Consider the following 26,445-nt stretch of genomic DNA (forward strand, 5'->3'; position numbering starts at 1 on the left):
TCCTTTGGGTTCAGAGAAGAAGTCTGAGCTCATGACAATATAATTATAGGGAAAACAGGGGTGTGGGCAGGCAAGCAACATGACCTCAGAGGCTCACACACGGGGACCCGAGGCAGTTCTTCCGAGGTCTGAAAAGCAGTTTTGTCCCCACTTAGTGAATTAGGTGTGACTTCTCTCATCTCCTCAGCCCTGGACCATAGGGAGCACCTCTTTCCATGTTCCTATCTCACCAAGGAAAGGACAAAAAAGCAGATGCTCCCAGTGGGATTTCTTCATCTTTTTGACCCTGGTTGTGTGTGCTAATGATGTAGGGAATGGACGTCCTGTGGGGGAGTTAGACCAAGGTTGTCTTCCCAACTTTCACTGTTATTGAGATGCGTGGTGTGGGTAAGTTACTTAAATTTCCTTTTTCTTCTCTGCATGATGATGGCTTGCTATTAGATTGATTCTGAGGTTACTCTCACTCCATACATGTAATTCCAGCAGCAACGAATTGTCTTCATCACCTCTCATTCTTTCACTGAATGAGATAAAGTATAAAAGCATGCTATAAGGTCTACCTTACGTATATATGAAAAGACATCATTGAGCTGCTCATATGAGTCCTCATTTGTGCGTAAGTGTCTGAGCCCTGAGAGTGTTATTACACAACTGACAGGCGCTGACTCTTCTTTACATGCCAGGTGTGCTGAGCTTTTTAGTGTATTTACTAGTTTAATTCAGGCATCCCTCCGGGCTCAGCGGTAAAGAACCTACCTGCCAATGCAAGAGACCCAGGTTCGATCGCTGGGTCAGGAAGATTCCCTGGAGAAGGGGATGGCAACCCACGCCAGTGTTCTTGCTTGGAGAATCCCATGGACAGAGGAGCCTGGTGAGCTACAGTCCATGGGGTTGCAAAAGAGACACACGCTAAGTTGGACACAACTTAGCGACTAAACAGCGACAACAGCTAGTTTAATTCATAGACCAGCCCTCTGAGGAGAGGCTGGAGTGAGACCAAGGATCATGTTCATTTTACAGGTAGGAAGTCTGAGTCTGAGGGCAGTTATATGAGACCAGGGAGTTGGGACATGGTGTAGCCAGAGCTTGGTCCTGGCTGATCTGTCCTTGGAGGCTCTGCCCTTTGCCCCAGCACCTCCTGCCTCTCCTTCGGCCAGGATGGGCATTATCTTCTTAGCATCCTCCCTTGACGCCAGAGCTGATCAGAAGAGCACAGAGTCAGACAACGACTGAATGGAAAGGATGCCGGTTGTGGGTAAACGCCCTTGCTTGAGAAGATTCCAGAACAGGCATCCAAGGCAGTTGTAGCTCACATCCTGCAGACAGCTCAGAACCAAGCCAGAGCTTTGGGCACACTCAGTCAAGGGGAGATAGAGGCTTGCTGGCCCCGTAGAGTCTCCCATCCCAAGGATTCTCTGTTCCTCTGATTCCTAGAACTGTTGGCTGAAAGAGAAAAGCTTACGATAAACCACAGCGTGGGATGCAAGGTGACAGGAACCGTGCGTTTGGCCTGATGTTTATCTTGTGGGCCAGCCAGCGCCTGGCAGCCAATCAGCAGGCTCTCAGCCGCAGAGCAGGGCTTTCCCCATCAGCTTCCTTCCCAGTCACTCACTCCCAGTGAGCGGGGAGAGGAGGAAATCAGGGCACAGGGAAAGAAGTGTTTCCCTGGGAGGAGGCCAGGGGGGTCCTAGATCAGCTGGCCTGCTTGCTTGCCTGCTGGACGGGGAGCCCAGCAGCCCATTTAGCCGTGGTCCAGGGCTCAGAGCTTGCATAGCCACCCATGCTTCACTCACTCCGCTCCTTGACTCTTTCAGCCTCTCAGCAAAGAACACGGGGCTCACTGGGTATCCTCACCCATAACACTCTTTTCTGACTTTTTCTCCAGCCCATCGGCATACTCCGAGGATAGTCATCGATGCCTTTATTCGTCCAGCACAAATAGTGTGGCGAACACCTAGCCAGTGCCAGCAGGCGGGTTTGAGATGCCAAGGGCCTCCATCTCTGTCCTCGGGGAGCAACCAGCAAGTGGCATGCTGGCAGGGACGTGGGAACGATACCGGAGTGTGAGACATGTGTGCGGAGGATGCGGGGAACCCAGCTCAGGAAAAAGAGGCTTTCATGGGGGCAGCATTAGTGAAGGTGGGCATGGTCAACAGATGGTTCTCCAAAATGGTGATCTCCTGTGTTTTAAGAAGATCACCCCCAGCTACAAAAGCAGGAATGGTTGTATGAGGAGAAACGGGACACAGAAATAAGCTAAGAGGCTCAGAGGCACGGGGACCCGGACAGAATAGAATGTAATGCCACCTCCTGCCTACGATCCTCTCACTCCACCCAGGACAGCAGGACATGCGCCAGGATAATTCATTGAGATGATCAGCTATGTCTTCTTCCCTCTGTATCTCCCTCCCTCTCTCTCTCTCTTATTCCTGGATGGTGCAGACATTGTGTTCCCTCGTCCTTCTGAAACAGACTTGGATTCCAGGTTGAGAGTCATAAACAAGAGGTTCACTTACATGGCATTTGAAAGCTGGACGACCCTTGCTGGCTGCAGGAAGGGCAGGGGAAGGATCAGAGGAGTCAACTGCAAGGAGACCGGGGGCAAAGGCCTCAGAGCTTCTACAAGAGCCCAGAAAGGGCCAGAAAAGAAAAGCCAGCACACCGTTCTCACTCCTCCCGGAATCCTCATTTCCCAAGCCCCACACATCATTGCTTTGTGGCTTTTAAAATTTTTTTATATTGAAGAATAGTTGATTTACAATGTGGTGTTAGTTTCAGACGTACAGCAAAGTGATTCAGTTGTACACGCCTGCCTGTCTGCTCAGTCGCTTCAGTCGTGTCTGACTCTTTGCAATGCTGTGGACTGTAGCCCACCCGGCTCCTCTGTCCATGAGATTCTCCAGGTGAAAATGCTGGAGTGGGTTGCCATGCCCTCCTCCCAGGGATCTTCCTGATCCCGCGCTCGAACCTATGCCTCTTACATCTCCAGCACTGGTGGGTTCTTTACCACGAGGGCCACCTGGGAAGCCCTCAGTTATACATATATATTATGTATGTTCTTTTTCATATTCTTTTCCATGATGGTTTATGATAAGATAATGAGTATGGTTCCCTGTGCTATACAGTAGATCCTTATCGTTTATGTCATTTTTGAGAAATGTCAGATTATTTCCACCAAATTAAAAAAAAAATTGAAGAAATAGCCAGTGAAGTGTGGGGAGGCTTATTCCTTAGAACACAACAATGGTACATTTTAATATAACGAAAACATGTTATGAGATGCTTAACACGTCTCCACTATCTATTTTCTACATAGTAGTTTGTATCTGTTAATCCCAAACTCCTAACACATCACGTCTTTTGCATCTGCACACCGATTCTGGCCTGTAGGCACCCGAGCTGAAGTGACCCACTTCCCCGGGTTATTCTCCATTCTGGCCCCATGGGTGTGCCCCTGCCACCCTACCCTTGTCGTGTGATAAGGGTATATTGTCTGGGGACTTCATGGCCGTCCAGTCTCCACCAGGACAAAGGTTTCCAGCGGCAGGAGCCTGCTCTTGCTTCCAGTTCACTGAGCTTCACCAGCACGAGCTGGGTATTTATTTACTTGGCTGCACCGGGTCTTACTTTCAGTATGGAAACTCTTGGCTGCCGCATGTGGGATCTAATTCCCTGACCAGGGATCGAACTCTGGCCTCCTGCATTGGGAGCGCCCAGCCTTGGCCACTGGACCAGCAGGGAAGTCCCCGAAGCTGGCGGGTTGTAAACATTTGACTGATACATGGATGAGTAGCTTCCTAGTCGTTTGCTATTGGTCGCTCAGTCGCATCCAACTCTTTGCGACCCCATGGACTGCAGCCCGCCAGGCTCCTCTGTCCATGGGACTTCCCAGGCAAGAATCCTGGAGTGGGTTGCCATTTCCTCCTCTCGGGGATCTTCCCGACCCAGAGATGGAATCCGCATCTCCTGCACTGGCAGGCAGATTGTTCACCACTGAGCCACCTGGGAAGCTCTGAGGGGCTTCCTTTGCTTTCCCTATTTTATTCTCATCACAGAATTCTCTTAAGATAAGATTTCATCAGAATGCTTCCCTTGCCAGCCCTACCGTGGGTCCCCTTTGTCTGTGGATAATTCGGGAGTCCTGAGCTTGGTATTCAAGGTGTGGCTCCAGTTTACACTACCCTCCACGCCTGTCCATGCCACCCACTCCTCTAGGACACCCTGAACTGCTTGCTTCGGCCGCTGTCATCATACTTTCTCTGAGTCCTGTGCGCCGTATTTTATGTATATTATTCCATTCACACTTTGCAAGGGCTCTGTAGATAGGCACTAGCTTTATCCCGACAATCCCTGGTTTTATGGAAGAAGAAACTGAGGCTTAAATAATCCACCTAAGATGGAGCAGCAAGAGGAGAAGGGGGCGGCAGAGGATGAGATGGCTGGATGGCATCACCGACTCAATGGACATGAGTTTTGAGCAAACTCTGGGAGACGGTGAAGGACAGGGAAGGCTGGCATGCTGCAGAGTCAGACACGACCGAGTAACTGAACCACAACAGCATGATGGAGCAGCTCCTGAATGCCACATTCAGGCCCTGACAACCGCCCCCCCCAACCTGTCTGCCACCCGAGGCCTCATTTTTAACCCCCACTAAGAGAACCACAGTGGCACCCCACTCCAGTACTCTTGCCTGGCAAATCCCATGGTCGGAGGAGCCTGGTAGGCTGCAGTCCATGGGGTCGCTAAGAGTCGGACACGACTGAGCGACTTCACTTTCACTTTTCACTTTCATGCACTGGCGAAGGAAATGGCAACCCACTCCAGAGTTCTTGCCTGGAGAATCCCAGGGACAGGGGAGCCTGGTGGGCTGCCGTCTATGGGGTCGCACAGAGTCGGCTATGACTGAAGTGACTTAGCAGCAGCAGCAGCAGCAAGAGAACCTACGTTGTGTTTAAACATCCTCGGGCTGTGCTCAGGCTCGTGTCTGAGCCTAGCAGAGTCTTTCCTCTTCTCCACGTGTCTTTCACCCCTGGGGTCCCAGCCCCACCCGCTCTTCCTCCATGAGGCTTTCCACCCCTCTGCTGAGTCACCTTATTCTGGGCACCCTCTGATGCATTCTGATTGAAAGCAGCATCAGTTGGGCAGGTGACTCCTCCACTCAGGGCCGTTAGCTCTTTCTAGGCAAGGACTACAGACTCTTCATAAAATTAGTGTCCAAGTCGCTACTCCTATTGACATCTAGTGGATCTCAACCACGGTGATGAAGGAAGTGACCACAAGGGGGCAGCACCAAAGGGTCTGACGATGGATCGCCCTGACTTCACCCAGGAGACCCTGCAGGGCCCGGAGGAGCAAACATATAAAAGAAATGAAGCGTGCTCACAGTACTGTATTGTATATTTGAAACTTGTCTGAGAGAGTAGATTTTTTTAAAGTCCTCACCACATAATTGTAACTATGTGAGGTTATTGCTGTATTATCTGACCTTATTTTGGTAATAAGTTTGCATATATATATATGCACATATATACATACATATATGTATGTATATATGTGGCTTTCCTGGTAGCTCAGCTGGTAAAGAATCTGCCTGCAATGCAGGAGACCCTGGTTCAATTCCTGGGTTGGGAAGATCCCCTGGAGGAGGGCATGGCCTCGTGGAGTAAGAGCCTATTTCAGTATTCTTCCCTGGAGAATCCCCATGGATCGAGGAGCCTGGTGGGCTACAGTCCACCGGGTCACAAAAAGTCAGACATGACTGAGCGACTAAGCACAGTATATATATATATATATATATAAAATCATCATATCATACACCTTGAACTTATACAATGTTATTATGTCAAATATATCACAATAAAGCTCGAAAAAGAAAAAGTACTCAGCGAAAAAGGTAAATAACAATGTGAAGTATAGGAGGAAATTTGGATGAAAGTGATCAAACACGTTTTGGGAAGTTTCCGAAAACTTTCGAAGTTTTTCAAAAATTTGGAAAACACGGGGAAATAGCTTTTTCCCCCTGCTAAGTGTTCTTTGCTCTTCTTGATAAGATATTTACATCTTTAGTTTCCCAAGCACAATTTTATTTGCCAGTCAAGAAGCACATAACACATTCTATAAGGGAAAAGTCCATCTAGGTGTAAAAATAAGGTTAAAAGTATGATTCATGCTATTTCCTATTGTTTTCCAAATTCTGTTACTTTTCTCTCTCCACCCTCCTAATGGCTGTGTATGAATTTAAAATGTTTTTAATCAAGAATTATGTATTATTTAATTTTTGAAGCTTTGTTATTGTTATTTAGCTGGGTTTTTCCAATTAAAAATGACTAGAAGACCATAAAAACATCAAGATGTATTACCCTCCTGGCATCCTTGAAGATCAGAAGGCCCCACAGTAATCCTGGGGAAGGAGTGGGGAGAGTCAGGTTGGATGGAGAGGAACAGAGGTGGCCAGTGAGTGCTGGTGGCCACAGCTCACTAATTCATGGGTGCATCAGGATGGATGTAAGAGCTGGACCATAAAGAAGGCCAAGCCCCGAAGAACTGATGCCTTCAAACTGTGGTGCTGGAGAAGACTCTTGAGAGTCCCTTGGACAGCAAGGAGATCCAACCAGTCCATCCTAAAGGAGATCAGTCCTGGGTGTTCATTGGCAGGACTGATGCTAAAGCTGAAGCTCCAATACTTCGGCCACCTGATGCAAAGGGCCAACTCATTGGAAACGACCCTGATGCCGAGAAAGAGTGAGGGCAGGAGAGAATGGGGCAGCAGAGGATGAGATGGTTAGATAACATCACTGACTCAATGGACATGAGTTTGAGCAAACTCTGAGAGAGAGTGAAGGACAGGGAAGCCTGGCGTGCTGCAGTCCATGGGGTCGCAGAGTTGGACACAACAGATGAACAGCAAAGAACAATTTAGGGATAAAATTGAACAAGAGTCCTGCTGGCTGGGATGGGATGGATGCGGGCAGGAGCGGGGCGGGGCTTGGGAAAGGGTTCTGACCTGGGTTTGAGAGGGTGGCAGAGATGCTGGTGACAGAGAAGAGGGAGGACCTGTGGGGCCTTCACTTCATTTCCCTTGGGTCCTACTCACCTTCCTCCTTCCACCCAGGAACACTTACCTGGCTCCCAGGTGTGAACTCCTCACCTGCCTGGCCTCCTCTCTGGACAATCCTCCATCGCCCACTGCCTTATTCTGTCCGCACAGCACTTTCTGGGGATGCGGAGGAGGTGCGAGGGGTGCTTCTCTCAGAGGCTTCCTGCCTCGCCTGGGTCTCCAGTGAGAGTCAGTGATCAATTTCAGGCTGAGTGAGGGACTTCCCTGGTGGTCCAGTGGTTAAGACTCTGCACTTCCACTGCTGAGGGCGTGGGTTCAATCCCTGGTCGGGGAACTAAGATCCCATAAGCGGCATAATGTAGCACGCCCCCCCCAAAAAGGAATTTTAGGCCAAGTGAGGGGGGGCCCATACCTGTCCGCAGGCTTTCATAACCCGGGCAGCACTGGACTGTTCTCTGCGGTCAGGGCTGTGCTGGGTACTGTATCAGCCCTGGTCTCTACCCACTCGATGCAATAAAACCCCACACCCCTACTTGTGAAGGTCAAAGATGTCTTTAGAAATTGCCTAAGGTCCTAGTTGTCTGCAACGGAGATTACTGCCTATGTTGTGAGCATGCTCAGTCAACCGATTGTGTCTGACGCTTCCCTGAGCCCCACCTGCCCCTTCAAACCCCTGCCTCGGCCTCCCTCCCCTAGAGTATCCATCCTCCCCTGACCCCACCCACCCACTCACTCACCTGAAATCTGACTGACACCCCTCACAGCTCAGCTCTCACTGGGATGGGTCCCCTTATCCACCCAGGACCATAATCTGTGCCCCTGTGGGACCCCTGGACTTTCTCATTCATGCCTCTTAATCACAAACTGCTGAATTATTCCTTTAATGTCTGTCTTCCTTGCTAGTATATGAGCCCACAGATCACTGATCACAGCGATGTTGCTGGGGCCAGTGTGGTATCTGGGTACACAGTAGGAGCACAGAGATGTTAACTGCATGGATAAACACAAGAGTAAGATAAAGAGGACACGGGACCAGGAGGCTCTTCCAGCTGAAAGTGAAAGTGGAAGTGTCTGCCGCTCAGTCGTGTCCGACTCTTTTGCAACCCATGGATGGTAGCCCGCCAAGCTCCTCTGTCCATGGGATTCTCCAGGCAAGAATACTGCAGTGGGTTGCCATTCCCTTCTCCAGGGGATCTTCCCTACTCAGGGGTGAACCCAGGTCTCCTGCCCTGCAGGTGGATTCTTTACCGTCTGAGCCACCAGGGAAGCCCTCATCCAAGAGTGTGTAGGTTCATTCAGAACCCATCACTGCTCAGCTGAAGACACACTGCCATCCACCCCAGGGCCTGCGGAGGAGGCAGAAGAGGGTGGGGTGTGCATGCAGGAGTGAGGGGTGAGGTGGAGGGCTGATGATAGTGGGGGACAGTGCCCAGAAAGGAGAGAAGGGGTCTCGTCTGGCTGGGTGATCTTGGGCAAGAAACTTAAACTCCCTAAGCCTTCTTCTTCTTTTAATCCATGAAAAGATTTTTAAAATTGATTTATAAAGTCTCTCTTGGCCCAAATGTTCTACGAGTTCAATCATCCTTCTAGACCAGGGCTCTGCAATGTTGGGGTTGCCTGGGTAGACTCCTGGGCCCACCCAGGCCCAGAGGCTGGGAGTGTGGCTCGGAATCTACACTTTAATACATTCATGGGTGATTTTTATATTTTTAATGCAAGTCCGTGAGAGGCTGGGGAACTGTTTCTGCCTTGTTCACTCACATGCCTGCCCCCAAATCTAGCCCAGGGCAGCCCAGAGACAGGTGCCCCCAAACTATTAATAATCCTGGATGGGCGAATCTGTGGATGAGGAACGAATGTGATTGACGGCCCCAGAAGTGTACATAACCAGGCTCCTGGTCCACTATGTGTGTACACATGCTCAGTCGTGTCCAAGTCTTTGCGTCCCCAGGGCTGTAGCCTGCCAGGCTCCTCTGTCCATGGGATTTCCCAGGCAAGAATACTGGAGTGGATTGCCATTTCCCCCTCCAGGGGATCTTCCTGGCCCAGGGATCGAACCTGGGTCTCCTGCATTGCAGGCGGATTCTTTACCAGCTTAGCCACCAAGGAAGCCCTCTGCTCCACCAGGGCCAGCGGTATCGTCCTTCTCCCTCCTTGGCTGTATTTCCTTTTCTGTAAAATGCAGAATGGATGAAGCAACCCAAGTGATTGCTTCCAGCCTTAAAAATTTGCAGCACCACGCACTCCTGCTTTTTCTTTCCAATTTGCTTCCCTCCTCGAGAGGAGAAAAAGAATCCAGAGGAGAATCAACCACAGCCCAGAGATTTGTTGTCGGTTTTAATAGGAGGGGTGGAGTCAAACAGTTTAGAGGAACGTATAAAAAGACCTTTTCCTTTTTGCTGGAACACGATATGGTTTGTGCATAGCACATACATATTAAAAAAAAATAGAAGCATCACATTTTACAAGCACATGACTGAACAAATTCTGCGTTTTCCTACCTGCTAAACCCAGGCTCTGCCCTGGGATGCAGCCTGAGGTACTGATTGATTTATATTAATAGGAAGGAGAACCCACGTGAGGACCCAGCAGTGTGGGTGCTGGGATCTGCCGATCAGTGGGGCATCCACACATGGGTCTGTGTGAGCTGTCTGCAGGGTGGACCAGATCCAGGAGGCTGTGGCCACAGTCACTCCTGCCTCCTGTCCAGGGAAGAGCATGCACCAGTTCTGGGGCAAGCACAGATTTCAGTGTTTCCATCTATTCTTCTGGCCCTGACCCTAACTTTCCTACCATTGGAGTTTTCCTGGGAGGTAGCACAATGAATGGTTGGGTTCTTGCTGAAAGGAGAGGGTAGAAATACCAGCGACCCACTTCGCAGGTACGGGAGGGGTAGGTGGCAGAGAACACCTCCTTGGTGGTGATGGACCCAGAGCCCTTGGGGGAAAGCGCTGGGATAGAAAGAGGTAGGAGCGATCTAGCTTGTGTCCATATGAAAAGGGGCAAAAGGGAAAGGGAGGGCAGAGAGCTCGTCCCAGAGGCCAGCGACCATATTTGGTGTGTACCAGCAGCCGTGGCCCAGAGTGGGCAAAGGCGATGGACGTCCAACTCTGGGGGGAAGGAGACTGACAGCTCATGACTTCGTGCATTTCCTTCCTCCCCCAAGGCTCTCTTAGGATGAGGAAGGGTCCGAGGTCCAGGATGAGAGAGGGGCGGAGCCAGCCTGGGCTGGAGCATCCCACCTGCTTCCGGATAGGATGGACCTGGGGGAGAATTCCAAGCCTGGGGAGAAAGCGATGGGTCTGAAGGAGAGAAGTTTGTCACCGGGAGCAGAGGACAGGAGAACCTCCCCTCTTTCTTAAGCCCCAGAACAGCCCTGACCAGGGGCCTGGGGTGTGCGTTGGAGGTGTGGTGGGACGTGGGGGCAGAGGGGAGGGTATAGAGGAGAACAATGATGGAGGGTCCATCACAAAGTTGTACGCTGCTTTTCCATTGGGAAGTGGGGAGGGAGGGGTCAGGAAGCAGGGAGTGACCTACAGGAACAAGCAGGGCGTTTTCTGGTTTCCTCTGTGGTCTACCCATGGCTGCCCGAGGAGGGGGTAGATTCTTCACGGTCCTGGCCCCCCTTCTTTGTCCTGAGCTCAGTCATCCCAGCTGAGAAGCCACCTTCAGGGGGTGCACCTTGCTGCTCTCTTCTGCATCATTTGTTCTTGAAGGGGTAATAAGGCAGTCTCTGGGCTCCTGGAGCCCCGCCTTTGCCTGGAGCTCCTGGAGATGGTTTAAGATGGAACAGAGGCCATTTAGCTACAAAAACTGCATGAACTGGGGTCACAGCTCAGGATCTGGGGGAGGGAGGACCCAAGACATTCTGAGTGCATGCCTGACGGGAAGGTGGGGCTCACCTCTGTTCCCCTGCTTCTGCCACCTCCTTGCAGACTTTTGGATCCAGTGGGGCTGACAGCTGAGTACGGGCCTCAGTTGGGGATGAGCAAGGAGAGAACTCGGCACACCTGTGCAGACCTCACTCCCCACCCCGATCCCATGTCTGGGGATGGGGTTTGACTTTTCCCTAAGCCTCAGTCGCACACAGGTCAGAGGGAAAGCCCTTGGAGAATTCCTTTGGATGGGAAGGATGTTGAAGAGTCAGTGATTCAGCCGTACATCAGCGGTGATCTTCAAAGCACTGAAACACTAGTACACCTTGGGCCCTGGTACCAGTGAAAACAGATGCCCAGCTGCCCATACTGATGTCAGACAATGTGTTATGCTGGAGCAACGGACATCAAGCCTGCCAGGTCCCGGGCATTTCAGAGCTTCTCATCCTCCCCCCCCCCCCCCCCCCCCAGCATCAGAGATCAGAGTGGACATTTGGGGAAACTCCTGGTCAGGATTTGGGCACTTTTATGAGCCTCTAGGGGGCTGCAGGAAAGATCTAACCATCTGAGGCCTCATGACTCTCCTTAGAAGAGCCTTCTCCTGCCAAGAGATCTCAGCATCTGGGGGAGAAGGGAACCAATATTTTGAGACCAGTGACTTCCTTCTCCTCTCCAGATCGCGGTCCATCCGTCCCCACCCAGACCCCTACATGCCCACTGCATCCTATTGGGAGCTGACCCACAGCTCAGGTTCTGAGTGCATTGGTTTTCGAGGTACCCTGTTAAACAGACCAGTTGCTCAGGACAAGACCTCCTGAAGAACAATCTGTTTTGTCCCCTGCCTCCAAGCAGACCTACACTTGAAATATTCCAAACAGTCAAGATGGACCGATGTTTTCCCTTTCTGCTTGACCAAGACCCCAGCTCCATCCAGTTTCTACTCAAGACTTGGCTGCACCCTCTCTCATCCTGAGCTGTCTGTTGCATCTTCGCCCACTTGCATCTCACTGTCTGTTGCATCTTCGCCCACTTTGGTGCAGCCTCTTGTCCCTCCTCCAGCACCTGTCTGCCCTGATATGTGCCGGGCAGAGGAGGTGACCAGCAGGGTGTCTCTCCCTTGGATCGCGAGCCCCTGCCTTCAGCTCATCCTGGCTCTATCTATAGCTGGATGCATCTGCAAATAGAGAGGTGCGTCAAAGGCGAGGATATTTGCAGCAGAGAAAGGACTGGTCTTGCTGGCCGGGGCCTCTGAGAGTCACAGAGGGTGTCAGCTCATTTTGTAACCCGCCTGTCCACGTCCGCCGAAAATATGTGCGCTCCGACACGGGTCTCTCTGGTTTCAGATTTAGGAACGTCCCAACGGCTCAGGCATCCGAAGGCTCCAGGCAGACAACATTTATAGTCGCTTGGGGCACCTCTGCTTTAAATACTCTCAAAGGCCAGGAGGCAAGAAGGCATTGTGGCAGCAAGGAGCCGCTTCAGCTGGGCTGCTCCATTTCCCTGGATTATCACTCTCCTCCTACTATAGGGGGTCAGGGGGGCAAACTCTGGACGTCACGGTGCCCAATTCCGCTGCATCCAGGCACCAGTGTGTGTGGGGGGGAGGCCGGCCGAGGAGGAAGTGAGTATCAGATGAGAACTTGGGTGAGTTTCCTGGATGTTACTGGAGAGGAATTAGCATCTGAAGTCCGAAACCTCTCTACTTCCTTCATGACCTATTTTGTACTCCTTGATGCTCGCCAAAGAGGTTGCCATTATTAGGATCCTTGTCATCTGAGGTTAAAATAAGACCCAGTTCAATGTGAGGAAAAGTTACGGGCAGGCAGCCTGGCCCCAGCTTGTTCTTGGAGCCACGCGCAGCACTTGAGTCCTCTGGGCAGAAAGGCTCTCTCTAGGACGCCCCGTCCATTCCGCTGCTTCTGGCCAGTTTTCTCCCAGTTGCCTCACACGCTGCTCCAACCCTCTCCTCCAAAAAAAAAGGGGACATTGTCTCCCCCAGTTTCATTGACAATGTGTCCCAGGGTTCCCAGAGCCCTCACACCCGGGATGCCTTGAGTGCCCGCTCACTCTTTCTGGTCTGCAGCTAAATCTCACGCCCTGTCACCCTGCTTCTCTGCACTTTAGAGGACAGCTGCTCCCTGCCCCTGCCCCCGCCCCAGGGCAACCCACGCGGTCAGCAGCCTCTGAGAGGGAAGGTGATTGGAAAGAGTCAGAATGGGAGCACGCACCAATCCGGCTGGGCTGACAGGTGACATTCTTGCAGGCAGATTCCGGTGATGCCTGGAGGAAAAAGCCTGTTCGGAGATGCCCAGATGCATCGGCTCTGATGATACAGACTGAGATGTCTGTACATACAGACTGAGATGTATGGATATACATCAGTACACACACTTCCTCCCCTCCTTTTCCAGTGCCCAGGGTCCTCTTCCATGAATGTCTCTGGACTTTCTCCCCTCAGTCGAGGTCAGAGCGTGGGATCGATCCATTGCCATTCTAGGAGCCCGTCTGCAAGCCCTCCCTCGGGTGGGTCACCTGCCATGGGGTCCAGTGGCTCTGGGTACCAGCTCAGATCTCCCCCTCTCCCAAGCAGAGAAGGAGCTCAACTCAGGAGGCATAGGGGGAGGGGGAACTGTCCACTTGTGCAAAATTCCAACAGAAAAGACATTGCTTTCCACCTGTGAGCCTTCCTCCAGGGTCCTCATATCCTAGGGAGGAAGTGCGTGACAGTCATGGTGGGGGACACCTTGCTGCCCCGCTTCACCCGTCCGTATTTGCTCAGGGCGATGTAGGCACCTCGGTACAGGTCCGACTCATAGGCGTTGTAGTTGTTGGGCAGGAGGGTCTCTCTGAACTTACACTCTTCTTGGAAGCTGGGCTGCGGAGGAAACGGACAAACGGCAGAGCATCAGTGATGAATGAAGCCCAGCAGACATCAGGCCCCTCACCTCCCCGAATCGGTTGACCGCTGGGAGCTCTGAGCCATCCTGGGTGAGCGGAAGCCTGGAAGCTGAAAACAGGGGGGCCGTCGGAGCTCTCGTGGGCCCCTCTTCACCTTCCCCCACTTCATGATAAGAAAACTCAGGCCCAGGGATGTGGGTGGAAGGCCTGTGTCACGTGGAGAGCAAGGGTGCTCCGGACTGCCAGTCACAGGCACTTAGTCTGTTAAACGCCTGGATGATAATTTATTACGTTCAGAGACAGCACCAGGAAGAGATAGAAGCTGTCTTCTCGAGTCCCCTGGGAGAGGACCTAGTGGAACAGGACTGAGAACTGGGGTTTGATCAGTGGCTTCACTTCTGTGACCTTGGGGCAGCCGTCTCCCCTCCAGACCTGTTTCCCTTCTCTGCACGCCACGTGCTGGGGGACCATCAGGAGGGGCAGGTGAGTGGAGGTTGAGACGGTCGACTTTCTAAGGCCTTCCCAGCACACCTGTGTCTGGTTATTATAGTAATTCTCTCTCCAGTTGGATCACTCATTCCATCTTTCCCAGGTTAAGGCCCGAGTGTGCTGCCCCTTAAAAGGTCCATCCTTGGCTTTGATTTTGAGCCCAGAGGTGCCTGGTGTCACCTGTGTGTGTGTGTTTAGTCATGTCCAACTCGGCGAACCCATGGACTGTAGCCCACTAGGCTCCTCTGTCCATGGGATTCTGCAGGCAAGAATACAGGAGTGGGTTTCCATTTCCTTCTCCAGGGGATCTTCCCGGCCCGGGGATCGAACCTGTGTCTTATTATGTCTCCCGCATTGGCAGGTGGGTTCTTTACCACTGAGTCACCTGGGAAGCCCTGGTGCCCCCTCGGAATCCACTGTTCTCCAGAGAAAGGCAGGAATGAGATGGTGATGAGCAGAGACTTTATGGGGAACAGAACCTGGTTACCTCTGTGACCTGTGGTGCCATGGAGTCTGGGGCTGGTGATGAAAGGCCCCCTCTGGAGCGAGTCGTGTGAGGACCACCTGTTCAGAAACTGAGGGCCAGGCTTCCTGCCACACATCGACAAGTTCAGCCCCAATAAATCACCCAAATCCTCCTTTATTCCTAGAAGAGAGGGCCCTCCATTCAGACCCACCCAAGTCACTGCCCCCGGCTGGGGAGATTTCTGGGCTTCGGGTGGAGGTCGCTCCCTTGAGGGGCCAGAAAGCCTGGGATCTGGTCTTTAGAGAAATGCAGAATGAAACAGAGGTAGAGCTGAGCATAATGCCTGACTCCTTCCTGCCGACTGAGGCCATCGGCTATAAAAAACCCACTCAATGGCTGAGTGGCTGTGCCAGGGGTGTCGTCTGACCTTCTCAAGAGGGATCGTACTATGAGCGCCTGGCCTCACCCTGCCGGCGTGGGGTGAACGAGAGCCTCTTTCTCTGATGAAGAAGGGTGATGAGCTGGCTCCTCAGGGCTCCGAGTGGACCAGTTTGAGAGCACTGAAAACAATGCACCATCCCAGGGGACTCCCAGGTCCCTGAGACAAGGACTGTGTCCTTTTGAGCAGGTGACACTGGATGAATGATGCTCTAAGAGGGGCTCACGGATGCCCACAAAGGGATGGCTCTTGGATGCAGCGAGAGCCAGTGAGGGGCAATGGGCATCATCTAGGTAATACATTGGGTACCACTCACCCATCCCTTTGCCACCCCCTCACTGAATGAAGGCCTCCCCTCTTTCCTTCTCACACCCCTGGGTTACTGTTGACAAGGCACCTTCCCGTGATGTTCATTTCCTTGAGATGACCCTGCAAATCTGCACCAGCCATGTCAACTGGCTTGTGAATATCGCACCAGGGAGTTCTGTTTTTCACAAGTTTTTATCTTTCTTGCTATGGGTATGCAAAAATATTTACAGAATGAAGAAAGGAATGTCCCAAAGTAGGAAAAAGAAACTAATCAAAGTAGGCGAAGCGTATATGATGATTCACCTCTTATTTACCTATGTGAACTTGGCAATTATTTCACCTCCTAAACCGCAGCTTCCTCATCTGTAAAATGGGAGCTGTGAGGATAATTGTGTCATAGAATTGAGGGAGCATTCACTGAAATAATGCATGGAGAGACCTTGGTATAATGCTTGGCACACAGCAGAGTAAAAAATAATTGGTATTGCCATAATGATTCTCCTGTAACTGATTCATAGATTAGTTGAAAGTAAAAGCACTAAAAGCTTTGTCTTACCTGGGATCATCATTCCTGTAAAACTTGCTGTGGGGGCTTCCCTGGTGGTCCAGTGGTTAAGAACCTATGTGCTAATGTAGGGGACATAGGTTTTCCAGACATCCCTGGTCTGGAGAGATTCCATGTACCTTGGAGCAACTGAGCCTGTGCACCACAACTATAAGCCTGTGTTCTAGAGTCTGGGAGTGGCAGCAACCGAAGCCTGCACACCCTAGAGCCCATGCTCCCAAACAAGAGAAGCCACTGCAATGAGAAGCCCTAGAACCACAACGAAGAGCAGACCCCGCTCTCCACATCTAGAGACATGTCCCTGCAGCAACCAAGACCCAGAGCGGCCAAAAATAAATAAAGTTTAAAAAAGCTGCGGTGGGTTGTAGGACAACTTAGCTTCTAAGCCCTGCATTTATTGCCTGAGTGGTGGTAGAGGGTGAGTCTGGGGGAGGAGGGCACAGAGCTGACCCGGCTCTGGCCCTGCACTCCTGGGGCCTCTCGGGACATGGGGGTTCGGGGTAACCACAGGACCTAAGGCTGTCCATGGGCAAAGCTCCAGGGAAAAGTGAATTCGGGATCAATGGTCAAAGTTGAGCAGAAATAATGCTGCATGAATTAACAGTCTGGTGCAGCTCAACAAACAGAATGTGATCCAGAAGTAAACCCAAACACGAACATAAAACGAATATAAAATAAAAGTGGCAATTCCAATCACTGGAGAAAACATGGTGTTGGAAGAACTGGATACTATCGTATATAATAGTAATAATGGAATCATAATAAAAGTTGATGTATGATTTTATTCCTAACTCTAAAATAAATTCCAAAGGAACAAATATTTAAATGCTAAAAAGAGAAACTTAAGGAGAGTTCCTTGGTGGCCTAGTGGCGCTTTCACTGCCAAGGCCCAGGTTCAATCCCCAGTATGGAAACTGAGATACCACAAGCCATGCAGGCAGAATCAAAAACAAAAGAAAAAAAGAGAGAAGAGAATCTTAAAAAAAAAAAAAGTCAGAAAGCTCTTTCTAAGCAGGACACAAAAAACGAGAGGCCATTATAAAACCCAAGAGGAATAAATTAGACTTCTGCCTGGAAAAAATAATCACCTTAAAGAAAATAAGAATGTAAATAGCAAACTGAATAAAAAATATTTATAATGCATTATACTTTATAATATAGTTTGCAATAGACTGAATTTTGTTACTATATTCAGAACCATGAACTGACTGAAAAATGGATATTTATAGACGACAGTTCACAGAAAAGGAAATACAAGTAGCATTTAAACATAAGAAAATATGCCTAACAGAAAAAAAGTGAAAGTGTTAGTGGCTCAGTCTTGTCCGACTCTTTGTGACCCTGTGGACTGTAGCCCGCCAGGCTCCTCTATCCATGGAAATCTCCAGGCCAGAATACTGGAGTGGGTAGCTATTCCCTTCTCCAGGGGATCTTCCCAGCCTGGGAACCTGGGTCTCCTGTATTACAGGCAGATTCTTTACCATCTGAGCCACCAGGGAAGCCCCAAAGGAAACAGAAACCACAAGTGTGTGATCACGTTTTTAATTGTCGGGTTGCACACAGAACTGTGTTGGATCAGAGACTTTCATTGGTGAGCGCATGGGGACTAGGAGTTCTCATTGGAAGTGTTGGTGTGTGTATTGTTATAACTTCTGTCAAGAGAAGATTTACAACATTTATTAGAATAAAATAATAACTACAGTTTTGATGAGCATTTCCACTTCTAGGAATTTATCTTACAGGCTCACTCCCACTTGTGTCTAAAAGTCACGCACTGCAGCATCATTTATAACAGTGAGAGACTGAAAACAACCTCAGGGTCTATCAGACAGGTGGTGCTGAGCTCAGGGATGGGACAGCCACACAGAGAATGCTCTCAGTCATGAAAAAACCAGAACCCCTCTGTGCACTGCTTTGAGATGGCCCCTAAGGCATACTGTTCAGTGAAGAAGCAAGATTCAAACAGTGTGGGTCATTTGCTCCTGTTTGTGTGATTTTAAAATATGATGCCAACATAAGCATACACATAGGGATGCTGGTTCTTCCTAGGATGGTTGGCACACAAGGCCTAGTGACAATGATGTCCTGGGGAGAGTCTGGGTCTTTGAGACAACAGTGAAAGGGAGGAACTTCCCTGGTGGTCCAGTGGTTAGGACTCTGATCTCCCAATGCAGGGGGCATGGGTTCGATCCCTGGTCAGGGAACTAAGATCCCATATGCTGCATGGCATGGCCAAAAAAAAAAAAAAAACAAAAACCCCAAAAAACAAAAAACAGTGAGAGTGAGACTTCATTTCCATGATGTATTCTTCTGCACCTTCCTCCCCTTAAACCATGTTCATGTATTGATATTACCTCGTCATATTAGTGTATTAGTGAAAATGGGGAGGGAATTGAGGATGGAAGATGGCCCAGAAAATGGACTGAGAGAAGCTTTGTATCAGAGACTGGTCTGTGCTCTCCCTCTAGTCTTGTCCAGCCCCCTGTCCACCCACCAATCGATTCTAACTTTTTATGACCCTGGAGAGCACCCTGCTCATCAGTTTCCAGGAGAATTCATTTCTGATCTAAACTGTGGTCAAGGGAGAGGTTTCATGAGAGGTTTGCAAACTCGGATTCTTTTGTGGCTCAGACGTTAAAGCCTTTACCCGCAATGAGGGAGACCTGGGTTCAATCCCTGTGTCGGGAAGCTCCCCTGGAGAAGGAAATGGCAACAGTACCCTTGCCTAGAAAATTCCATGGATGGAGGAGCCTGCTGGGCTACAGTCCATGGGGTCGCAAAGAGTCGGACACAACTGAGCGACTTCACTTTCTTTGCAAACTCTAGAGAGGAAATCAGATCTTGGGGCAGAGGTCTCGGGGGACAGGACAGGAAGAGAGAGAAATTGAGCCAGATGGGAGCCAGAAATTCAGGGCATTTGCCCTGATCCAATAGAAGAATCTAGCTTTGGCTAAGGTCTAGATCTTCTAAAACATATTTGTTTAAATGTGCGTGATGGTGGTGTTATACATTGTGCTTTTGTCTCCGCTCATCAGGTATTGATTATTCAACTTCCACCCTAACTTTTCAGAAAGCTTCCGACCTCTGTTTCTTTCCTCCAGCCCACCTTATGTCCCTAGCCTTCCCGAGGTTGTGTTAGTTTCTCATGTTTGACTCTGAGATCCCATGGACTGTAGCCCTCCAGGCTCCTCTGTCCATGGGATTCTCCAGGCAAGAATACTGGAGTGGGTTGCCATTCCCTTCTCCAGGGCAGCTTCCTGACCCAGGGATCGAACCCAGGTTTCCCACATTGCAGGCAGATTCTTTACTCTCTGAAGTCTTCCCCAGAATTCTGTGCAAATCCAAAGTGAGAAGAGACATGGATGAAGTTGCTTTGAAAGCTTCTCTGCCTCTCCCTGGCCCCTTCTTCTCTGAGCCCCTCTCTGCTCCATCCCTGGTGTTCAGGTGGCCACGCGGCCGGGGGCAGGAGGCTGAGACCGTGGCCCTGAACCCTTCCCTCCCGCCCAATGCTCCACGGCCCCAGAGATGCTCAGGCTGGCATGGGGACCAGCCCCTCGCTTCATCTCACCGTTTGTGTCCCTGAGCCGAGTCTCATGGCTCAGGAATGCTGGCTCCTCAGCTCTGGTGAGAAAAGCCAAGCGAACGCCGTGTTAAGAAAAGCAGCTACCGTATATTATTACTTGAACAAATGAAAATAATTCCCCCGGATCACATTGCTGGGGCCTGCCAGGCCCCAAGCCCCAGCGTGACAATGCTTTAAATTCCACGTAGGTCTAATCAGACTTCTGAGGACCTGAGCTCTAAAGCGTTCGTTTAGCTCTGACAGTGGAGAGGGGCGTTTTGCAGGGGCGGGTGGGACATACAGGGGACATACAAGGGTCTTGGCATGAGTTACCTCTGGCGGAAATGCCCCTCAGAGTCTGAGGTGGACCAGACAGCCATCCCAGACTCTGGTCTTTGTTCAGTAGGCCACTGGACTGATGGAAGTGTCTCCATGTCTTTAAAGTTCTTCCTTCTAGGGCTGCCGGGGGCCATTGGCCCCCTTTCCTCCTGGTTGTCTATGGGCATGGGAGTTGGGGAGAGGGTTGCATGGATAAGGAGGGGGAGGTGAGAAAAAACCCAGAGAACTCTTTGTCCCAAGACCCTCTCCTCCTGGAGCCCAGCTGCTGCTTTCTCGGCCCCTAGCTGAAATGGAGAAACAGCACCTCCTGGCTCTGAAGACGCCTGTCCTTTCTAATCCTCGTCCCTAACACACAATTGCATCGGCAACTGAGAAGCATTTGAAGATGCCTCCACCGGGCCTGTCGTGCTTCTTACTCCTCATTCCAGCATTGCCCTGGGTAGCAGGCAGGCTGCAGACAAAGCCATTTGGGAGACTGTCTGCAGGGCTCCCCAGGCCCCTGGCTGTAGCACAAGCTGCCCTCAGCTCTGGGGTCCCATCCCTGACCCTTCCACCTGCTGTTAGCACCAGCGACTCTTCACCCCATATGCTCAGACTCCATCTCCCGCTAGTGGGGAGAAGCAGCCAAGGGCAAGAGAAAGACCTGATCCTCCCCTCCCTGCAGGTTAACGCCCCAGGTAATAACCGTCGGCCTCTGCGGATGAAACAAATGCTGTGCTTCGCCGGTTGTCATGATGCCATTGATGAAAAGGATGGAGACACAGTTGTACTGAATAAAACCAAAGTCACTGAGAAGCATAACTGAATTCCTAGTAGGTTTTCATCACTATGTACTTTTCTCAGCTAAAGGATTCTAACAGTACCATGTCAGGTGGAGATCTTTGATTTTTCTTTTTTAATTTTAAAAAGATCAAGGAGATGGGAGCTCACTGATTCCTGCCTCCGTCCCCATCAGAGGGAGCAGAAGTCTGGGCTCAGAGATGGTTAGAGACTTTGTCGGAAGTAAGATAGTGGCTGGAGGCTAGGAGTGGAAACCTGGGCATCAGTCTACATACCTTGTGCGTTTCTGTTTCAGGCCTAGGGCATCACCCGTGGAGGCAGGTCTGCACACAAACCTGATTCACCTGAGGCCTCAGAGACGCAGGGTCCCATCTTCAAAACAGGGATGACAATCAGACACGCCTCCCAGCTGTGCTGGGGGTACTGCCCAGAAAGCATCCCCAGGGCACCTGGCGAACAGTAGGTGCTCAATATGGGGGAGCTGTTTATATTGTCTAAACACTGCCACAGGCTCTGCACCCCTCCTTCCAAGGGAGGAAGCCCGTGGGAGCCCACTCTCTAGGTGGGTTTTCTTGGTGCTTATTTTCCTACTTTGGATTTCCCTGTAAAGAATCTGTCTGCAATGCAGGAGATGTGGGTTCAATCCCCGGGTTGGAAAGATCCCCTGGAGAAGGGAATGGCAACCCATCCCAGTATTCTTGCCTGAAGAATCCCATGGACAGAGGAGCCTGGTGGGCTACAGTCCATGGGGTCGTAAAGGAGTCTGACATGACCTAGCGACTAACACTGTTACTCATTTTCCTACCTTGCCCCCTGCCCCTCCCTCTGTCTGTGCCCCCAGCAGGGGTCCCCAGCCCCCCGGAAGAAACCCCACTCAGGGAGCATAATAGCAGCTGAGCTTGCAGGGAAGGGAGACAGCTCCAGGGGCTTAAAGGGAAATGGTGTGAATGAAATCACCATCCATCAGGAGTCTTCCTGGCTCCGGGATCAGTGGCAATTGTTTATTCAGACTGTGATAACGGCCCCTGGCGGGCACTGCAGGCTGGGGAGAGGGGGTTCAGGAGCATCTGGTGGTGGGCTTGGGACTCCGGGGAGGACGATCTCCCCTCCAAGAAGGTGCCCTTGGGCAGATACCCCTGGGAGGTATATGAGGGGAGGAGGTGGAGGTGTAGATGGTGGGCAGGGCTCCTCCCAGGGAAGGCCCCCCTTTTCCGGGACTCTGGCACTGCAGTGAGTCCTGTGGACCCTCTTTGAAGTCATCTGCTGAGGAGTGAGGGGTCAGGGGTGTCTGGAACATCAGGGGTCAGCCTACGCTTCAGAGTCTTCCCCTTCTTGTGGTCCCGGAATGCTCTGTCCACTCCCCGCGGTCCTGCTGGTCCCAGCCTTTCTGGCTTCTCCTACGGGGACCCCAGGTTTTAAGTGGGACGTGGACACACTGATCCTCTGTTTGTGCCCTTTCCCCGCCTCACAGTTAAATTTCTTTCAGGATAAGGAGAAAGAAATACTAAATAGCTTGTTAATGGCAGAGATAAGGGTTGATGTAATCTGTACTTCCTTTGAAAAGATTCACTTTGCGGAGAAGCTCAGAGCCAATGGCCCCCATTCCTGGCTCTGCAGCCAGTGGGATCCAGGCAACACGCAGGTGGCTGGGAAGGGGCTGTTGGGGACCATCCACTATACCGGGCAGGGCACTGGCTCCATCGAAGCCCTGCTGGCTCCAGGGGCCTCCCGCCCTCTCCATCACACACGCAGAGAGCAGTGAAAAGGACATCTGAGGATCCCCGTTGCAGACCAGTTTCATCTCCCGGCAGCCCTCAGCACTGGTGTGACCCTCGGCCAGTGTGGATTCCCTGCCCTGCAAAGCCCATGTAGCCTGGTGGCCCCTAAACCTGCTTGCACCTCAGAAATACCTGGGAAACTTGAAGAATAAAAACAAACATATGCAGGCCCCCCGATGCAGCCCTAATGACTGAGCATCTCTGAGGAGGGTCCCCAGAAATCTGGCCTATGACGAGTTCCCAAGGTGGTGTGGATGCAGAGGGTCCTCCCATGAGACTCATCTCTAGGAAGGAGGAGGGCAGAGCCTGTGGCAGTGTTGAGACAACATAAATGACTCCCCTGTATTGAGCACCTACTGTTTGTCAGGAGCCCTGGGGATGCTCTCTAAGCACTATTCCCCAGCAGCCCCGAGAGATGCATCTGATCTTCATCCTCCTCTTGCAGGTGGGCCCCCGGGTCTGTGTGCAGACCTGCCTCTGGGCTCTGCAGGTGATGCATGTAGGCCCCCAGCAGTAGTGCCTCCTCTCGTGGTACAGACTAAGATGCGGTTCCAGCTCCAGCCTACCTGCCCTCCAGCCATTTGTCCTCAGAGGCTCACTGATTCTGATGCATGCCTTGTCTCCACACAAACCAACCCAGACAGAGAGGTGTTAGCACTGCAGATCACAGGCCAAGACTACCTGGGCTCCCCCTTCGGGTTTTTCACAGCCCTGTTGTGTTGGGACAGCCTCTCTCGATGCTGGCCCTGGGTCCCAGAGCCTCTGCATTCACTTCCTGCTCCCGTCTGTCCCCATGCAGGGGTAGAACGGCCCTCCACACCCTCCCCAGAAATAGTCACTCTGCTATTCCTCGACCATGGCTCACAGATCTTCCTTTTTAGCCTTCTTATTTCGGTCTCGAGAACTCCCAGTGTCTCTGCCTTCATAGGAATGCTTTCCCCATCCACGTTTTGGAATATGCCAAAATTATGGGCTGGGAGATTCAGGAAGGAAGGGGTCAGAGAGAGCAGAGATGTGGGGAAACGTGGAAGTTGGGGAGGTTAACCCAAGTGCTAGCATTGCCCCCACCAGCGGAGACGGTGATGGGAGAAGGCAGAGGTGGGGTCTGGTGCCAGCCAAGGGGGTACAATGGGGGCATGGTTCTCTGGCGCCTGGGATCAGAGGTCAGAGGGCTTAAAACCTTAAAGTGAGATGTCCACACACCAATATAGGTGAGGAAAAGAGCTTCATTTCTCTTCCCCAAGCTGTGCTGGTGGCTGGAGGGTGGCTCCTGGGAGAAGCGTGTCTAGGCTGAAACACGGGCCTGCCTCTCTGGGCCTCTCCGGCTCAGGGCCTGACCGTAAGCTTGGAGAGCAGCTTTATGCAGAACTCCGGCTTCCCTTGGACCCTATGACCCTCTGAGCTATGGTTTCTTTCTTGCTACAAGGCACTGACGGGTGGGATCAGGAAAAACATGATCCAGCACAGAGCTGCGAGCACCTCACTTGCACCGGCTCCTCCCACAGCCCCCCTCCTCATTCTAGATAAATATGCACATCTCTGCCCAAGAATTTGCACTATTTTCTTCAATTGCACACTCTTCATGCCTCATGCAGGGGCTTCCTGGGTGACTCAGTGGTATAGAGTCCACCTGCCAATGCAGGAGGCGTGGGTTTGATCCCCGAATTGGGAAGATCCCCTGGAGGAGGAAATGGCAACCCACTCCAGCCTGGAGAATCCCATGGACAGAGGAGCCTGGCAGACCCAACTGAGCGACTGAGCACACAGGCAGGCCTTGTGCAGCCTGAAGCTTCCCCTGGCCTGATGGACTCACCGTGGCGTATAATTTTCCTTTACTGTTCATGGCGACAAAGAGGGCGCTCTTCACCCCAAAGAGGCTCACCACGCCACGCTCCACCGTGGAAATCTCCAGCAGGCCTGCCAAAGAGATGGGGGCTGTGTTACCCCAGGATTGTGCAAAGCAGAGTGGGATGTCAACCTAAAAGTAACCCCCTCCAAGGGCATCTAGACCCACCCTCCTGCTTCTAGAAAGTCAGGCCTTCATAACCTCCACGCTGATCTCACTTTAGGAGCTGAGTTGCCAGTCTGGTCCATTCTACTGAACTGTTAACAATCGAGTTTTGCAAGGGGGAAGTTCTGACATTGGAGTTAGAAATCCCAGTGGTTACCTGGGCATCTACTTAAGGGTAGCTTCGAGTCTGGGCTTAATCACATGAGGTCCTTGACATGGATAAAAGAAAGTGAATTCTGATTAGCTTTGTTTAAAATATCTCCTCGCATTTCAACACATCTCAGCCCATCTAATCTTGCAAACACTGCAGCCACACAGAGTCTGACGGCTGCCCTGGATCCTCCAGCCCCATCCCTTCCTGGGGAGAGCCCATCTAGACAGCAACCCACCAACTTGTAAGGCAGGCATGGGGGGTGGGGGCAAGATGAACTAGAAAGAAGGACAAGCTGCAGCTGGAAATTTTGCAAATGACTTGCCTTTCCTCTCAAAGAGGGAAGCGAAATAAAAAGCAGCTCAGGTCTAATCTGGCTTAAGCATCCTTGCCAGTTCTCTCCACCCTCATTTTGTGGCTCCCCCTGGGTGGGGGTTCCCGGTGGTCCTACAAGGCCACGGCTGCGCCTGAAATGCTGAATGAATTAATGTCGCAGGGGCTCCTTGGGCTGATGGGAGAGGATGCTCAGACCTCTGCCTATGCATCCTACAGGAGCAAAGCGAGCTGGGGGAGGTGGCTCAGCTAGTGGGCACCCAAGTGGAGAAGCCCCCTCCACCCTTCATCACAGCCAGGCACCAGAGACCTGCTGGAGTCCCAGCCCCCGGCTTCCCCAACTGGCTGCGACTGGCACTCACTGTAGGGGTTCTCCTCGTGGGTCCCGCTGATCCGGCCGTCGGGGGGCACCTGAAGGTGGAAGCCGATGCCCACGTTGCAGTATAGCCTCCGCTGCCGCTTGATTCCCACCAAGTAGCCGCTCTCCCAGTTCACGCCGGCGATCTCTCCGGCCAGCCCAGCCCGAGACCTGGAGAGTAGGGTGCCCCAGCCCCTCGAGGCTAGCAGCGTGCTGTTGGCTCGGGTGCCCGCGGGAGAGGGCACCACCATGCCCACTAGGACGCCGAGGAAGATGAGAGCCCGCAGCGTGCCCTGCGGACGTCCTGCTCCCTGGGACATAGTGATGAGCAGCGTCTGTCCCCGGGCCATCCACCTTGCCTCTCAGGCACGTGGTCAGAATTAATGGCCCTAAAAATACCGCCCTTCTTGTTTTTCTCCCCTCGGCATGGCGGCAGGGGCTTATTTTTGGAAGGCAGTTGAAGGCTGCTGACATGAAACCAAAGCCGGCTTTGGGCACTTGGGTCTGGAGCAGAGGGACCCAGGCTGAGCCGCGGCCGGTAGGGACCATGGCTTGGGGACGCTGCCTGGCTGGCCCGCTCGCTCCGACCCGAGTTGATTATATCAGATTGGACCTGTCTTTATAGTTCAGCTGCCTGGCCCTCCCCGCCACCCATCATCACCCTGACGTCAAGTGGCCCAGCTCACTTATCCAGGGCTGTAACATTAACCTGCTCCAGGGCCTGGCTGCCTCCCCAGACCCCCGGCACCCTCCCCACACCCCACAGATTCTGGGAGCCGCTGTCATTCCAACTATGAGGCAGGAATGAAGTGAGCAGGGCGCATCTCTGAGGGAGGGGGAGTTGGCTGGGGGCCCAAGGGAAGAGGGAGGCAAGAGGCCACCCAGGACCCAAATTGGGCAGAAGTCCTCGGCCTGACAGCGCTGGCTTCCTTATTTAGAGGGCAAAGGGTAAAGCCAGGGATGGGGGAGGCGTGGTGGAGGGTGATGACCGGGGCCTTTGAGTCACCCTGTTCATGGAAAGAGCTCATGGTTGA

The 26,445-nt window shown here is 51.9% G+C and overlaps 1 protein-coding gene across 1 annotated transcript; it reads right to left on the minus strand.

The window, feature by feature from the left end:
* Nucleotides 1-13,631: 13,631 nt before the first annotated feature.
* On the minus strand, nt 13,632-25,761 carry FGF6 (fibroblast growth factor 6). The gene is made up of 3 exons (XM_061124140.1): nt 25,416-25,761; nt 24,372-24,475; nt 13,632-13,808 (listed from the first exon to the last, which is right to left on the minus strand). The coding sequence occupies exons 1-3, from the start codon at nt 25,759-25,761 to the stop codon at nt 13,632-13,634; spliced, it is 627 nt and encodes a 208-aa protein (XP_060980123.1).
* Between the last annotated feature and the right edge of the window lie 684 nt (nt 25,762-26,445).

The sequence above is a fragment of the Dama dama genome, chromosome 22 (genome assembly GCF_033118175.1).
Source record: "Dama dama isolate Ldn47 chromosome 22, ASM3311817v1, whole genome shotgun sequence".
Classification (NCBI taxonomy): Eukaryota; Metazoa; Chordata; class Mammalia; order Artiodactyla; family Cervidae; genus Dama; species Dama dama.

What these genes read in the sequence shown, in the direction of transcription:
- FGF6 (XM_061124140.1), bottom strand. Translation starts at nt 25,761, where the DNA reads ATGGCCCGGGGACAGACGCTGCTCATCACTATGTCCCAGGGAGCAGGA. An exon ending in CCACGAGGAGAACCCCTACA is followed by an intron (nt 24,476 to 25,415) that starts GTGAGTGCCAGT and finishes TCTCTTTGGCAG; the next exon opens with GCCTGCTGGAGATTTCCACG. An exon ending in AAGGAAAATTATACGCCACG is followed by an intron (nt 13,809 to 24,371) that starts GTGAGTCCATCA and finishes TTTCCTCCGCAG; the next exon opens with CCCAGCTTCCAAGAAGAGTG.